At 45.2% G+C, this 14,675-nt stretch overlaps 1 protein-coding gene and 1 long non-coding RNA gene across 4 annotated transcripts in view; one reads left to right on the top strand and one right to left on the bottom strand.

Moving 5' to 3' along the window:
* Positions 1-9,879: 9,879 nt before the first annotated feature.
* Positions 9,880-11,975, bottom strand: LOC311511100. 2 transcript variants are annotated; one of them, XR_014709201.1, is made up of 3 exons: positions 11,901-11,975; positions 10,141-10,255; positions 9,880-10,043 (listed from the first exon to the last, which is right to left on the bottom strand). It is a non-coding gene; the product is annotated as an uncharacterized lncRNA (long non-coding RNA). The 2 variants fall into 2 exon arrangements; XR_014709202.1 differs by lacking the exon at positions 11,901-11,975 and adding an exon at positions 11,224-11,317.
* The window catches only part of LOC311511097 (complement component receptor 1-like protein), a 32,857-nt gene continuing 29,042 nt past the window's right edge, over positions 10,861-14,675 (top strand). For both annotated transcript variants that reach the window (XM_084611428.1, XM_084611427.1), the window contains exons 1-2: positions 10,861-11,010; positions 12,323-12,508. In XM_084611428.1, coding sequence (XP_084467554.1) covers positions 10,935-11,010; positions 12,323-12,508 — 262 coding nt within the window. In that variant the 5' untranslated portion in view covers positions 10,861-10,934. The remainder of the gene's footprint in view (positions 11,011-12,322; positions 12,509-14,675) is intronic.

Below are 14,675 nucleotides of genomic sequence, written 5' to 3'. Positions count from 1 at the left end.
AACACATTACGTATTGCCCCTCTGACCTGGTTAGTTACTACCCTTTACCTTGTACATGTTGGTTCAGTCAAACGCCTCTTTCTACCAGTGTCATCCTGTCCTTATCTCTAGGAGGGGTCAACATGTTCCTTTTATCTTTGGGGAGTGCATTTGTAGCTTACTTAATATGGGGGGTTCTGGTACCACCACCCTTCTGGAATGTGTTTCTGTGAGTGTCCTGTGCCTAGCACTTCTTAGGAATGTGTGTGGTTTTGCAGTACCAGCCCTGTTCTTTCAGGTTCTGTGAACTTGCAAGCAGGCATGTTTTATAACAGGGCCAGATCACTTTTGCTAACTTTGCTTCATATCAGCAGGGCCTGACTACTACTTTTGTCCAGGGCTCTGATACCAGGCCTCATGTTTCAGGCTCTCCCTTTCTACTACACCTGTGATGGCCTGTCTTCCTATGCTGTGAATACAGGGCCAGATTCTCAGCTGGTGTAAATAGGCACAGCTCTAACTTCACTAGGGCAAGGCCAATTTATATCGGCCGTGAATTTAGGCAACACTCTTTGCACTGTAGTTTCTGTCTCCTCCCAAATTCAGACTTCGGCTTCTTCTTTGCACTTCCCCTCCCATTTTTCATCTTGCGTAAAAATCACAATTCTTTTGGCACTTCTCTGGACAAGTCTCACCCATCCCCATCTAAATTAAGCCATTCCATTTCCCGTCTCAGTCCAGAGACAAACGTTGTGTAACGTATGCATCTCTGCCAAACACCTGCATGCTCCAAAGCGAAAACCTTTTATCAGGAAGCAGTCAGCAAAGGAACAAAATCCAAAGTGCTGTATGGTTTTGGTATGTCAGTTCTTTTGTTGCTTTTCTGTTTTGCTGGAGGTGAGAGAGACTGTGGGTATGTCTTCACTCTACGTTAAAGCGCTGTCGGGCAGATCGGGAAGCTAAGGGCAGCTGAGCTTCTTTAGGCTGAAATCCCTGCAAAAGACTCTCTGGCCATGGCTGCTTTAAGAAAACTGCTCACCGCTGACAATGACCATGGTCTCTGAAATGGTACCAAAACCACAATTTGCCTAATTTATACTTAGTTAACTATGCTTAACACTGGTTCAGCTGCAACTACTGCTACCCCTATTGTCAGCAATGGATACACTAGGCTTCAAAGAGGGGAGAGAGAGAGAGAGAAGGTGGCTGTGCTGACCAGAACTAGGGCAGGGAGCTCAAGGGAATCATTTGAGCTACCAGGCTACGTGGTTTGTACATCTGGTTTGGTGGTTTTGCATTAACTGCATAGCAGAAATGTGCCTCCATAGACCTTTGTCAGATCAGTGTCAGTTCAGATCAAACCCAACCTCGAGAGGGTGATTTCTATGTTCATACGTGCGTCTCGGGTGCACTTTCCCTAGCTGGCCCTGCAATAAATACTACCCAGTAAAACTGGCTGTATTCCCTGGAAAGTAGATAAAGGTGCTGACGCACTATCAGTTTATAACCTGCAATGGGGTTGGGCTCATTGCCGATGGCATTGAAACACAACACAAACATTAATAGACTTATCCCTGCACCTCCCCGGAAGGGAGGTACGTTGGTCTTATATCCAGGTTAGAGATTAGGAACCTGAGGCACAGAAAGATTCAGACTTACTCAAGTCCACATGGCGAGTCTGTTGGAGAACTGACAGCAGAGGGGAAAGAAACACTAATCTCCTGTCTCCCAGTCCGCTGCCTGAACCATAAAGCCATCCTTCTCCCCACGGCACTCCAGGGGTCTAGCTTGTGTCATCCTTCTCTTTGGGGAATCTGCATGTCTGTCTCCTAGGAGATAATTTGAAACATGTAACTAATTATTTAAATACCTCAAACAGCCCTTTAAATGAAGGGAAAACATTACTCCAGAGAAGAGGCTCTGAATTAAATAGGAGAGGGTACTGCTGGTAAGAATCCCATTCTTTGCCTAAAACAGGGAGTGGAAGGAGGGTTTAACTGTTAAATAGAAGGGCATGTTGTAGATAGAACTAAGGAGCATTGGCACAGCCCTGCGGGAGCTTCTGCCAGGGACAGCAGGGGATTGACGGTGCTGACAAAGCTGTGGGGGGGAAGATTGCACTGTGCCTACCTGTACTTGCCTCTGGTCAGTGCTATTCTTCCCTCCCTGTAACCAGCACTAAATTAACTAGCCAACGAAAAGTAAAAAGCCAGATGTTGCTTAAGCAGCAGGAGTGAAATTCTATCAATCCTCTCCTGCTCTGAGCAGAAACAGCCTTTTGCCATGTTTTGCGCCAGTTGAAGCACATTTTCAAACTCTTGGTAAAAAGATACTGAAGACTTGAGTTACTTAGTACTCCTAAATTAGAGGTGCTATTTGGGTTGCCTGAAATACTCAGAGTTGCTAAGCCTGATGTCACTTGTGGGCAACTCACTGAATGTGCGAAGACAGTTTTATATCTGAGCCTGAGCCACTAGTCTTAGCAAGGTGGTTTACCTTGCGGAGAAGAAACTGATAGGAGCTGGATATATCCTTTAGTGAAGTCCTGTTTACAAAGAATGTATACCAAGTCTCTTTCCCTGAACACAGTACAAACAGAAGGATGTTTCTCATTATTGCCAAGTCTACCTCTCCAGGGAGTCCTCTGCCCAAGATGCTCTGTGTCTCAGCTCCTTCTCACCGCCCTTTCTGCTTCTAACACATACAGCTTACTAAACACAATCCCCTTCCCCTGCATTTGCAACCATTCCCAAGGGAACGCCTTAATTTCTTGAGGTTACATTTTGTTATATTTGATCTGGCCTTGCAATGTGGCCCATTGCCTTGGGTGGTAGTTTCTGTTGTTTCCAGCTACTTCACTACACAAAAGGAGCATTTAATTGTTCCTTCCATTTAGCCTGAGAAAAAGCTTTTAGTGCACGCGCACACGCTCTTTAACCAGATCTGTGATTATCTATAAATCAAAGACCCACTTGAGTACCAACACCACCTTCCAGCATGACAGCATCACCACACTGGTGAACATGCAGATCATCTCCTCCAGCAGAGTAAGTGCACCTGCTGACAAAGTGAACCCCATAGTTCTAAAAGCACCTCTTTGAAGCTGAATTTGTCTGTTATGAGGAACAAAGGTGGAGACTTGGGCCTTGTCTATACTGCCGCTTCACAGTGCTGAAACTTTCTCGCTCGGTGCTGGGAGTGGAGGACACTAAGCAGCTCCCATACGGTGCCCAGCATCTTGCAGGACTGCGCCCTACATCCCCCACTAAAAGACATGTCATCAAGATAGACTTAAAAGGTTGTTAGTTGAGTTAACATTTCAGGAGTTCTGACCGGGTCCTGAAAAATCTCTGAAACAAAATCCCAGCTCCCTTGCTAGATGGAGTACTCACAAGGAGCGTAGAAAGGCAGGTGTGCATGCTGTCACAGGTTTGTCTCTGAGTGAGATGCTGTATGATTCCTTGTGCTGGCTCAGAAAGCAGAAATTACTGTTTCATAAATTCTTTCCTCTCTTCTCCATTCAAATTCCACTTTAAGTTGCTGTACTGCCCTGAAAGATCCCACCAGCCATTTAAAAGCTACCTCTCTATGCCTCCATTTCTCCATCTGTAAAATGGGGATAATGGTTCCTACCTCATGCTTAGCGATCTGATGTAAAGTGCTATATAAAAGCTGGATATTGTGGAATTTGGAATATGTAAAGAGGGTATTTGATTAGTTACAAAGGGGCTGTTAATTTAGTCAGTTTTCTACAGTTTAAATATTTCGACGCTTTGTAATCATTTATCTCAGTAGTAGGAAAAATAACATTTCTGGCATGTGTAACTTTGGAGTGGTATGAACTGTTAGTGTTTTCTGAGTGGTTGGGAGTAAGCCTGCAGTGAGAAGCTTATAGCCTACATCGTTTAAACCACTGCAGTCCCCTATAAATGCATCTTGGAGAGATTCAAACATGCTCCTTGTCTTCCTTTTAGAATTTGGGTCCTGCAGTCACACCCAGTGGTGTTGGAACAATTTTTATAGTGGGGGTGTTGAAAGCCATTGAACAAAACTGCAAACCTTGTATATGATGGAAACAACTTCAAGCCAGGGGGGTGCTGCCACACGCCTAGTTCCGGTGCCCCTGGTCCCACCATATCTATTTGCTGTGGTCTCATCAGATCCCACATGCTAGATAGGGTCAGGCCAATATAAATATGTGGACTGAAGACACAGGAGAAAACACTGAAGCTGCAGGAAATGTATGCTTTTAAATCATTATATGGCTTCTTTCCCTTCGCATCTGTAATGATGCAATCTCCCAATACAACTGCAGATCTGAGTACCTGAATTCTCCTGTAGTTTTGGTTAGATACAGTATTCTTGTTGTCCTATCCTATACTGCTATGTAAGGTAGTTCACAACAGCCACTGCCTTCCACTCGAGCGGTGTCAATGTGGTTAGAATCCTAAATGTGTTATATGGTAATGGTGTGTACATTTAATAAAATTTCTAAAGCATGTTAAGATCCTCGTGAAGAAAGGTGCTACATGTGACGAGTTTGTCTTTCTGCTATGAAGAAGAGAATGTTTGACTCTGAATTATCTTCATACCACCTTCCTTTCAAATTAAATCCTGTAATAGGATTTAACTCTACATGCTATTAGTTGATTGATTCCTTGAAGCCTTTACAATAGCAGCGGAATTCTTCCATTTGCCTAGAAATTACTGCACTGAAATTATAGCTAAAATTGTATCAGGGGATGCATTTATTCTCCATTTCCTTTTTGTTTTGTACCTGGAAGCCTTGCAGAAATACACGCATACAACTATAAAGAATTACCCAAACAATTGTTTTTTGAATATCTTATGGTGCTGCAATTTTGTTTCCCTCTATCATATAATTTGTAATGCTCATGGCAGCTAATTCTCCCATGCTTAATAGGTCAAATAATTGGCCAGTGCTTGATCATAGGGTTTTTCTTTCAACAAGTATTTTGCCGTCTCAACTGATTTGTTTTGGCTTACGTTTTGCAATATAGTTAGTAATAGTGGTAACAGTCTGTAGTTGCTATGCTGCACTCTGTGTCTGGTGAAAATCTGACCTACAGGTATTGCTGCGTTTACTACTGTGTGTGCTAGTTAGAGCACCTCACATCAAATTTTTCAACTAGATTTAGTTGAGATGTCCAGCTAGTGACACCACAACCAAGAAAGAAGTGTTTAAATAGTGGTTCATTCCTCTGGCTGGCCCTCGGTGTTTCGTTTTCTGGTCCCCTGCAAATGGATGAGCAAAAAAAAAGTCCAAGCAAAGAGCAAAATTAAAGCCTGTATTTGGTGCATGCACACAACCCAGATGTTGATTTGCATGTGCTGGAAATTGGCACCCAGGGCAACTGGCCTCCTCACCCATCCCTCGGTGTACATTGCACTACAGCTTGGTCCAAAGATTGACTGGTATATCTATTTCCATTAGATGTGTGATGTTTTAGCAGAATAGTTACACTGGTAAAAGCGCTAATAGGGATGCAGACACAGTGGCATAACTTATTCCCTTGCCCATACGAAATTTGCTATGCTGCTATAAGCACCTTTGAACTGATATAACTGAGTCTGCACTACGGGACTCAATCTAGGCTGATATAGCTAAAGTGGCACAACTTTCTAATATAGACAATCCCTTAGAGTCTGATCCTGAACACCCTCAATGCCTATGGAATTCCAGCTTCCCTAATAACACGAACTATAAATATGAAGAAAAAGTATCAACTACCCGGTGCTCAAAATGACTGATCAGTGAATGTTTTCAACCTGAAATTCTCTTTCATGAACTTGGCTGTGTTATTTTAAGGCCCGGACAGGAATGTGTGTGAGGGGAGGGAGCGGACTGCGTACATACCCTTGTGGAAAGCTAAAACCCACTTTGGCACCTCAATGTACATTTTCTCTTGCATGATGTAGAACAGTGGTTCTCAACCAGGGGTATGCATACCCTTGGGGGTACGCAGAGGTCTTCCAGGGGGTACATCAACTCATCTAGAGATTTGCCCAATTTTACAACAGGCTAGATAAAAAGCACTGGCAAAGTCGGTACAAACTAAAATTTTATACAGACAATGACTTGTTTAATGTCAATAGAACACTTATTCTAATAGATTTATTTTACAATTAAGGTAAAAATGAGGAAGTCAGCAATTTTTCAGTCATAGTGTGCTGTGACACTCTTGTATTTTTAGGTCTGATTTTGTAAGCCAGCAGTTAAGTGAGGTGAAACTTGGGTGTATGTAAGACCAAATCAGACTCCTGAAAGGGGTACAGTAGTCTGGAAAGGTTGAGAGCCATGAATCGAGTGGTACAAAGCAGCCTGGAATCTGGCCTAATATGTCCAGCCTTACCCATTTTCTGCCAAGAGACAGATTCTGATTATGTTTACGCTGGTGTAAAGCCAGTGATAACTCCAGTGAAATCTATGGAATAACCCCGTTGTTAGACTCCTGAAGAGGAGATCACCATCTGACCCTAAGCAAGGAGGGTGAGCTCTATAATTAATAGCAGAATTCAGTGTCTCCAAAGCTTTTGTTCATCAGATCATTCTGCTAGTTGGCATCTGATCGTGCTCCTAGGCATGGTAGAATGGAGATCAGGCATGTAGTTCAGAGAGGGGTTCTGTTTGTGTTGCACTTGCTTTCATTTTTTCCCCTTAACATCTACCTGGCCTGATCTGTTTTACTCAGCTTATCTCTGGGGGAGCATTTGTGCTGCATAAAGGAGTTTCCAAGCAGGATAAAACTTGTTGTCATAGACTCTTTCATCGGAACAGACCCAGTGCTGCTATCCAAAGGTACAGCTGCCAGTTACGTATTTGTCTTGGTGGAGCTCAGTAGATCTGTGTGTTCGCTTCGCCATTTGAAAGGAAATGGAAAAGGGAGGAGGTAAAGAGGAACATAGGAAGGCTGTTTGAGACCACAGAGATGCAAAGGGGAGGTGGTTGTCTCCTAAGGGAACAGAGCCAAGTGGAATCAAATGCTATAATCCTTCCCAATATGAGGGAAATACCCCACACTTCCCAATAGTGTTGAGTATCTGGCCGCCTTCTTATATTCTATAGTAGTGCTGATGAGCTTGACCCAGTAGCCTGCAGGAGCTTTAGGGCACCTTGGTGTTTTGGGATCCCGCAGGATGAGAAGGTGGAGAGGAATACACGTCATTAGAAAATGAGGTTGGTTTTAGATCTGTTCAGAGCTCTCGTGGCTGCGCACTGCTGGGTGTGCACAAAAGACCTGTGGAATTGAAGACGTGAGAGTCTCACAAGTGGCATGGTTTCTAGAGTATTAGCTTAATTTGTTTTATATTTTAACTAAAAATTTAGGCCCCACTTCTGCGTGTCAGTAGAGCCCAGCACCAGTGTGAAGCCCCATTGAAATCTGCTGCTGGTCTGCAAAGACTCAAGACTCTGCTGGCATAGAACAGATTAGAGGAAGGGGGTTGTAGGGCTTGCCCACATAGTGGGCATTTTGTGGATTAAATTGGGCATGCTGTTGTGGAATAACTATTTTGAAATAAGTGCGTCCTCACAGATGATGTGGATTTTTTTTAGCTACTTTCCTCTGAATTCGTGCATTCGCCTCCCACTGACTTGTAGAAATAAGTGCTCTGCGTTCTGGGAAGGCATCCTGTGGTGCTTTGGTCCACTGCTAGGCTCTATGCATTTTGGGATTCTTCTCATGGCATGTTGTGGGACACCGTCCAGAAACCGCTGGCATTCTGGGTCTTGAGATAACAGCGGCAAAGTCCTATAATTCCTCTGCTCACATCCCATCAGTCAGCTGTTTGGTGAGTCTGCCCATGGAGTCAAAGAGCATGAAGGAGGCATAGCTGGGCACTGGGGGCCAGGCACTTGTTAATGCATAGAGGTGAATGCACATGGTGACTGAATGCACCCTGTATTCACACCCCACATGCTATTGTAATAATCTGCACAACAGATGCCTTGTAAGGTATCATTTGAGAACTAATTCTCAATAATAATTCACTGGTCAATATCACAGTAAAATGTGTGTGGCATGATATGTAAGGTTATGAATTTTGCTGCCTGGCTCTCTCACGGAATCTCACGGAAGGTTGCTGATCTATTAGAGAGCATACTTGTTTTAAGTCATGCAATGTTCCGTTATAAAGTTGTTTGGCTCGCCCCACTCTGCCTGCCCAGTGTTCCTGCTGGGAAGCTGGGTCAGGGTGCGGGGACTTGCCCCATTCCTTCAGCCTCTGCGCCCCAACCCCGCTTCCCTGCAGGAGGGCCAGGCAGGCGGAGCGGGACAAGCCCCCTGTGCCCCGACCCCGCTACACCCCTGTCTCAACCAAGCTTCACAATATCATTGGTGAGTACAGTAGTAAATTGTTTAAAATTATTTAAAACTTAGTGTATATTTATATAATCTCCTTTATCTAGTGAAAAAAAATTCCCTGGAACCTAACCCTCCATTTTCATTCATTCTTAGGGGGAAATTGAATTCGCTTAGCATCATTTCGCTGAAAGTAGCATTTTTCAGGAACATAACTGTAACGTTAAGTGAGAAGTTACAGTAGTTACAAAATACCCCCACTTTCTGTCACAGATGAAACCTTCACGTGCAGGTTCCACAGTCAAAGCTGGCAAAAGGAAGGGGATGAAGAAAGGTCGTGTGCTTAAAGCACAGGACTAAGAGTCAGCAGCTATGTGGGTTCTGTTTTCAGCTCTGTTTTTGTCTCTCCCACAGATTCTCTGTTCTGCCTCGGGTAAGTGACATAGGCCAGAATGCACAAAAGGAGTTAGGTGCCCAAGGCCCCATTGTACCTGCCTAAGTCCTGGTTTCAGCATCTCTGTGACGCCCAAAACGTTCCGCCTAACCCTCGGAAGGAGAAGCTGGCGGTGCCAGTGCCCCCCTTCTAACTTTCAGCTCCGTGGTCCACTCTGGTACGTACTCAAACAGTCACAGAGCCAGAGAGACGCTGCAGTTGGGTGGAGCAGTCAGCTGGGTGCTGGGAGACCTTGGCTCCAATCACTTTCCTTCTTTTTTCCCCACAGTGCAGCAGCTTCACTTGGATAGACCGAGGGAGCCCCCATCAGACTATCTCATATTCAGTGGTTACAGCACTCTGCTGAGAGACGTAGGAGACCTATGTTCAAATCCTTCCTCCCCCTGTGCCTGATGTGGGAATTGAACCTGGGTCTCCCCACATCCCAGGAGAGTGTGCTCACTATGGGGCTAAATGTTACCAGGTGGGTACAGCTAATGCCACCTCCAGCCGTTTTATACAGAGTGCGGCAGGCACCTAACTCATTCTGGTAAGAAACATAAGTTGCCTGACTCCAGAGGAGCAGTTCCCAAAGCTAGCTGCCTATCTCTGGTGGGGGCTGAAGGGCCATTTCTCCTCAGCATCTCCCATTGGCCAGCGTAGGTGGCTCCCTGCTTCTCGCACTGGCTTTGGTGGATCACAATCTAAGGCGCCTATCTCCCTCTATTCCTTTGATAGATCCTCAGGTGCCTAACTCGGGCTTTGTGAATCACAGCGATTTTCAAGGGGCCCGAAAGTTTCCAGGTGCTCAGCATCACAATGCCTAACTCCTTTTGTGCAGCCAGATCATACCCTTTCTGGGTCTCCAGTTCCTCATCTCTCAAATAGGGATAAAACCTTTGTCTCTTTCTCCGGAGCCTGTGAGGATAAATCCATTTCTGCAAGTGGAGTACGCATTATACTGTTGCCTGTATCGATTCTGTAAGTGAGGGAATAGCTACAGGGTCAGCCCTGTAGATATGTAGAATACCTCCTTTCTGACATACATGCAGACACAAAGGGAAACTGATAATTATGCAAATGTTAGTGAATATACTGTATTTCATTATCTCAAATTGTTCACAGCAAAAGTGGAATCCCTTCAGAGAATAGGTGAACTGATGGATGAATGTGAATTTCTTTAAATGTAAATGTGTCTGTTTCCAAAAGTGTCTCTGGTCACTTAGTTAAAAACAGGCTTTCACAGGGGAAATAGTGTATTTCTTCTGTCTCCTCTGTGACTTGGCCACTGGTGCTATATACAGCCAGCCCTGTTAATAGGAAATATGAAAGGAACAGGTGTGTAGTAGAGGGAATATCAAGGACTTCAACAGGCCCAACCCACTGCAGATTAGAAAGAGAGCATACCTCAGCACATTAATCTGCATTCCACTGAAGTCACCTGTTTGGTTTTCTTCCTGCATCGAGAAGGACATTTACAGCCTGCAAGCAAAGTCCTCACTGCAACTAATTTTCCTCTTACCTGAAAAACACATGATTTATCAGTGCGTTGGTAAAGGGCTCAGTTACCTTTGAACCAGTTACTATTTTCTGGCTTATACATTGCAATTATTTAATCTTCGCAGTAAGTCTGTAATAGCGACAGCAGTACCCCCTGTCCAGTGAAAATCTAACTTTTGGGTCATTGTACGGCAGCACTTTCTGTTAACGCTAAGGTATGGGGTGTAGGCTAGCTCCAGTGCTCTTCACACACATTTTACAGCTGGATTTGGTTTAAATGGTCTCCTACCAACTTCACACTACTTTGCCCCTTGCAGGATCAGATGGTACAAAACCCCCTTCCCCTACAAGGTGAGGCACCGGCGTCCGCGCGGGATGAGCCAGGCCGCGCCCCGCCCGCCCGCTCATCGCTGCAGGGAAACCCACAGGAGCGCGGCCCCGCCGCCGCCGCCCCCGAGCGGGACCCGGAGCGAGCTGGAAGCGGGGCCTGCCCGCCAAGGGCCCCGGCCGGGCCCCGCGTGCCCGTGAGCGGCGGGGGCGGCGGCGCCCGCGCGCCCCGCCCGGCCCCGCCCCCCGGTGGGTCGCCTGGCGGCCGGCGCCGGCGGCTGTGTCAGAGCCTGCGGTTGCGGCGCTGAGGCAGCATCGTCGTGAGTCCGCTCCGCCGCCGCCTTCGCCCCGCGACTCTTCCCGCCGCCGCCGCCATGGTCTCGGGCCCGCGCTGCCCGCCGGGCCTCTGGGGGCTCCTGGCGCTGCTGCTGCCGCTGCCCGGGGCTCGCGGTGAGTGTGGGCGGGGGGCCCAGGCGGCCCCTGCCCGGGCACAGAGTCCTCCCGGTCTCTCCCCCCTCCATCGGTGCACGGCGCCCCCGGGCCTCCCCGTCCGGCCCCTCAGCCCGGGCTGCGTCGAGCTCGGCCCGCGGGGGGAGGAGGGGGCGAGGGGGCCCGAGCCGCGCGGCAGCGACCCCAGCCCGGCCCCTGGGGCGAGCCCCGCACCTCTGCGAGCCTCGAGCCCCCGCGAGCGCTTCTGCCTGGGGGCTAAACTCTGTCCCGCTGGTGGGAGTGTTAAGGCCCGGGGGCGGCGGCTGGGGGTGTCTCCTGTCGGTGGTTGGAGGGGGGTGGGGGGAGAAAAAGCCCCTTCGAAGAGCGGGTAAAGGTGCTGTAGCTGGCCAGCTTCAGTAAAACGAAGTGTGGGCATAAGACTCCTAAAGACTGTCAAATGAGCAAGTTCCCCTGTTACAGCCTTAGCTTTGTGACTGTACAGACAGAGATATAGAAACTTTGTTAAAGCTAATGTTAAAATGATGTAATACACAGGGTAAGACAAGTGTGTCTGTATATCTGGGTATAATGCTTAAATTATCCAAAAGTACAAAATTTGGTTTGAAAGTCATAAGGTACATATAGTAGATAATCTGCAGTATCCCAAATTAAGGTTCAGGTATTCACATCCAGTTATTTGGGTACATCACTCCTAAAAGGTTATAGGAAGAGGAGCTTGTGGAAAGCAAATATAGTAATGAGTGAAGATTGTCCCTCAGTCATTGAGAATTTAGGGTCAGTTGCCACTTAGAAAATACAATACAGTACATCAGGAAGTTTTTCAGTTACTTTCCCCACTTTGCTTCTCATTAGCACCTGTCCATGCATCACATGAGAAATATGAAAGTTACCTGTCTCAGAGATGTCTCACCAGCTGTTCTCACTTGTTCTAATGCCAGACATGTTTCGTGTATTCTTCTGTAGATTGCTATCCTTTGCCTTCTACGTCACCTTCTTTCATGTCACTCTGTACGGTTGCAACCCTTTCTCTAAAACCTGTGGGTGGAGCAATGTCTTGTTTTGCACAATATACTTACCCTACGTTACTGCACATATTCAGGGTGATGTATACATGGTAAATTTTAATGTACTGCAGTTCTGTATGAAGCCCATTCAGTAAACTAGCTTCAAGGCTCTAATGAAAACAAGTACCTCCAAATTGTCCCCAATAAAATCATTTGTGGCTTCTCTAAAACTAATATTCTGTTACAACAGACTACTGAATATCTTTCATAGTTAACTTTTTCCCTTCCTTGCCTGTCTCTCTTGCTAGGCACTTGTGATTCTCCTCCACGGTTGCATTTTGCTGAGCTGCCTGGGGAAGTGAACAATTCCTATCCTGTTGGGACCAAACTGAAATACTCCTGTCGCCCAGGATACATTTTGAGCTCTGGAAAGTCTCCTTTTGTTACATGTCTTGAAAATTCAAAATGGTCAGTAGAAGCTGAGTTTTGTGAAGGTGAGTATCTTTGTTGCTTTTCTATTTCAATTGATGTGCAAGCCATCTAGACACAGTTAGGAATCTCTCTTCTGTTGGATATGTCTCTTCTATTGGCATATGAAAAGAAGGCAACTGCCATCTTTTCCTGTGCTGTGTATTTATACCTCTCTACTGTATTTTCCACTCCATGCAGCTGATACAGTCAGTTTTAGCCCACGAAGGTTTATGCCCAAGTTAATTTGTTGGTCTCTAAGGTGCCACAAGGACTTCGAGTTGTTTTTGCTGATACAGATTAACACAGCTACTGCTCTGAAACCTGCTACAAATAAGTAAAACACTTTTTGGTGTGCTAAGTGTCTGTCCTTTTTGAAACATTGTAGTTGCGGTATCCCTGATAACGAAATATCCTGAATTCACTGTACTAAAAGTAAACCCAGTATTGAATAATGTCTCATAGAATATCAGAGTTGGAAGGGACCTGTGTTACAAACTTGGTCAAAATAGTAATTCATAACAAAACTTAGAGAATACTCCTCTTGGCTTCATTGCTAAGAGTACGATAAGATTTTCGCAAGTTTTCTCATCTCAAGACTATAGATGCTATATTCCATGTAACTAGTAAGGATATCTACAGTTGGATGCTAATGAAACTTAACTCTGCCTTCTTGTGCATATGTTTTAAATTATGACTGTATTTGTTGTATTGAATACTGATGAGACTTCCTTGATTAGCCTCAGACTCACCTACTCTGGCCTGCTGGCTTGAGAAAATACTTTAAATATAGGCCCTGATTCAGCAAAACACTTAGTGCATTCTTAAGTCCCACTGACTTCAGCGGGCCTTGTTTTACTGAATTGATCAGGCCTTAGTAAAGAGGTCACAATTTTTACATACCTTGTCTGCATTGAAAGATCTTTCCCAGTGCAGTCATAAAAAGTGCCAACGTTATCTTTGCATGGATACAGTATATCTACATTGAACTCCCTATAGATATGGTGACTTTTTGATACAGTTCATTCTTCGTGGGAATAAGTCTACTGCGGGAGAAAGCATCACAAATATCTCTTGTAGGGGCAAAGAAAAGCTCTTCCACTGAGCTTGACTGAGGAACATGCAATTTTTAGCTGTCTAAAATCAAGATTCACATATCAAGAAAACGACTAACAAATATTTACAAAACGCAAAACAAACCTGTGGAACGTGCTGCCTCTGGTAATTTGTTCTGATGGTTAGTCACCCTCATATTAAACACTTCCACCTTATTTCCATTTTGAATTTGTCTGGCTCGCCTTTTTCCAGTCATCCGGGACCTCCCCTGATTGCCATGAGTTTTCAAAGATAATGGCCAGTGGCTCTGCAATCACATCTATTAATACATCAAGGATTGTATTAGCCCTTTTTTCCATAGGATTGCAGTGGGAGCGTATGTTCAGTTGATTGTCTGCTGTGATCTCAATCCTTTTCAGACTTGCTCCTTCCCAGAATATAGTTTACCCGTTCTCTCGGAACAGCTTGCATTTCTTGTGCCTGGATGTATAATTTTGCGTTATACGGTACTAGAATGAATTTTGTTTGACCGGACATAGGGAGTCCAGATTGCTTTGTAGGACTCCCCCAGTCTGTGTCACCTGCAGATTGTATCAGGAGTGATTTTTGTTACCTTCCAGACAAATGATTTAAAATGTTGAATAGCATCAGGTCTAGGACCGATCCCTGCAGAATCCTACTAGAAATAGGTTTGTTTGATAATGATTCCCACTGATGTGACTGCTCCTGGAGATGTCAGTTAGTCAGTTCTTGTCTGCAGTGGTGTTGCAGCGGTGTCAATCCCAGGATATTAGCGAGACAAAGTGGGTGAGATAATATCATTTATTGGACCAACTTCTGTTGGTGAGAGAGACGAGCTTTCGAGCTTACATACCATTCTTCTTGGTGTCAGAAATGTATTCCAAACCTGAAGACTAGCTCTGTGTAGGGTCGAAAGCTTCTCACCCACAGAAGTTGGTTCAATAAAAGATATTGCCTCACCTACTTAGCCAATTCTTAGTCCATTTAAGTTGTGCTCTATTGATACAGAAGTGTTAATTTTTTATTTAGAATGTTGTGTGGTACTAAGTCAAACAGCTTACAAAAGTCTAGGCATATTACATCAGTTACGTTTATCAAACATCTTTGTAACTTCAA

The sequence above is a fragment of the Lepidochelys olivacea genome (assembly GCF_965140295.1).
Source record: "Lepidochelys olivacea isolate rLepOli2 genome assembly, chromosome: 21".
In the NCBI taxonomy this organism is placed as follows: domain Eukaryota; kingdom Metazoa; phylum Chordata; order Testudines; family Cheloniidae; genus Lepidochelys; species Lepidochelys olivacea.
This window is presented reverse-complemented; position numbering and strand designations above follow the sequence as displayed.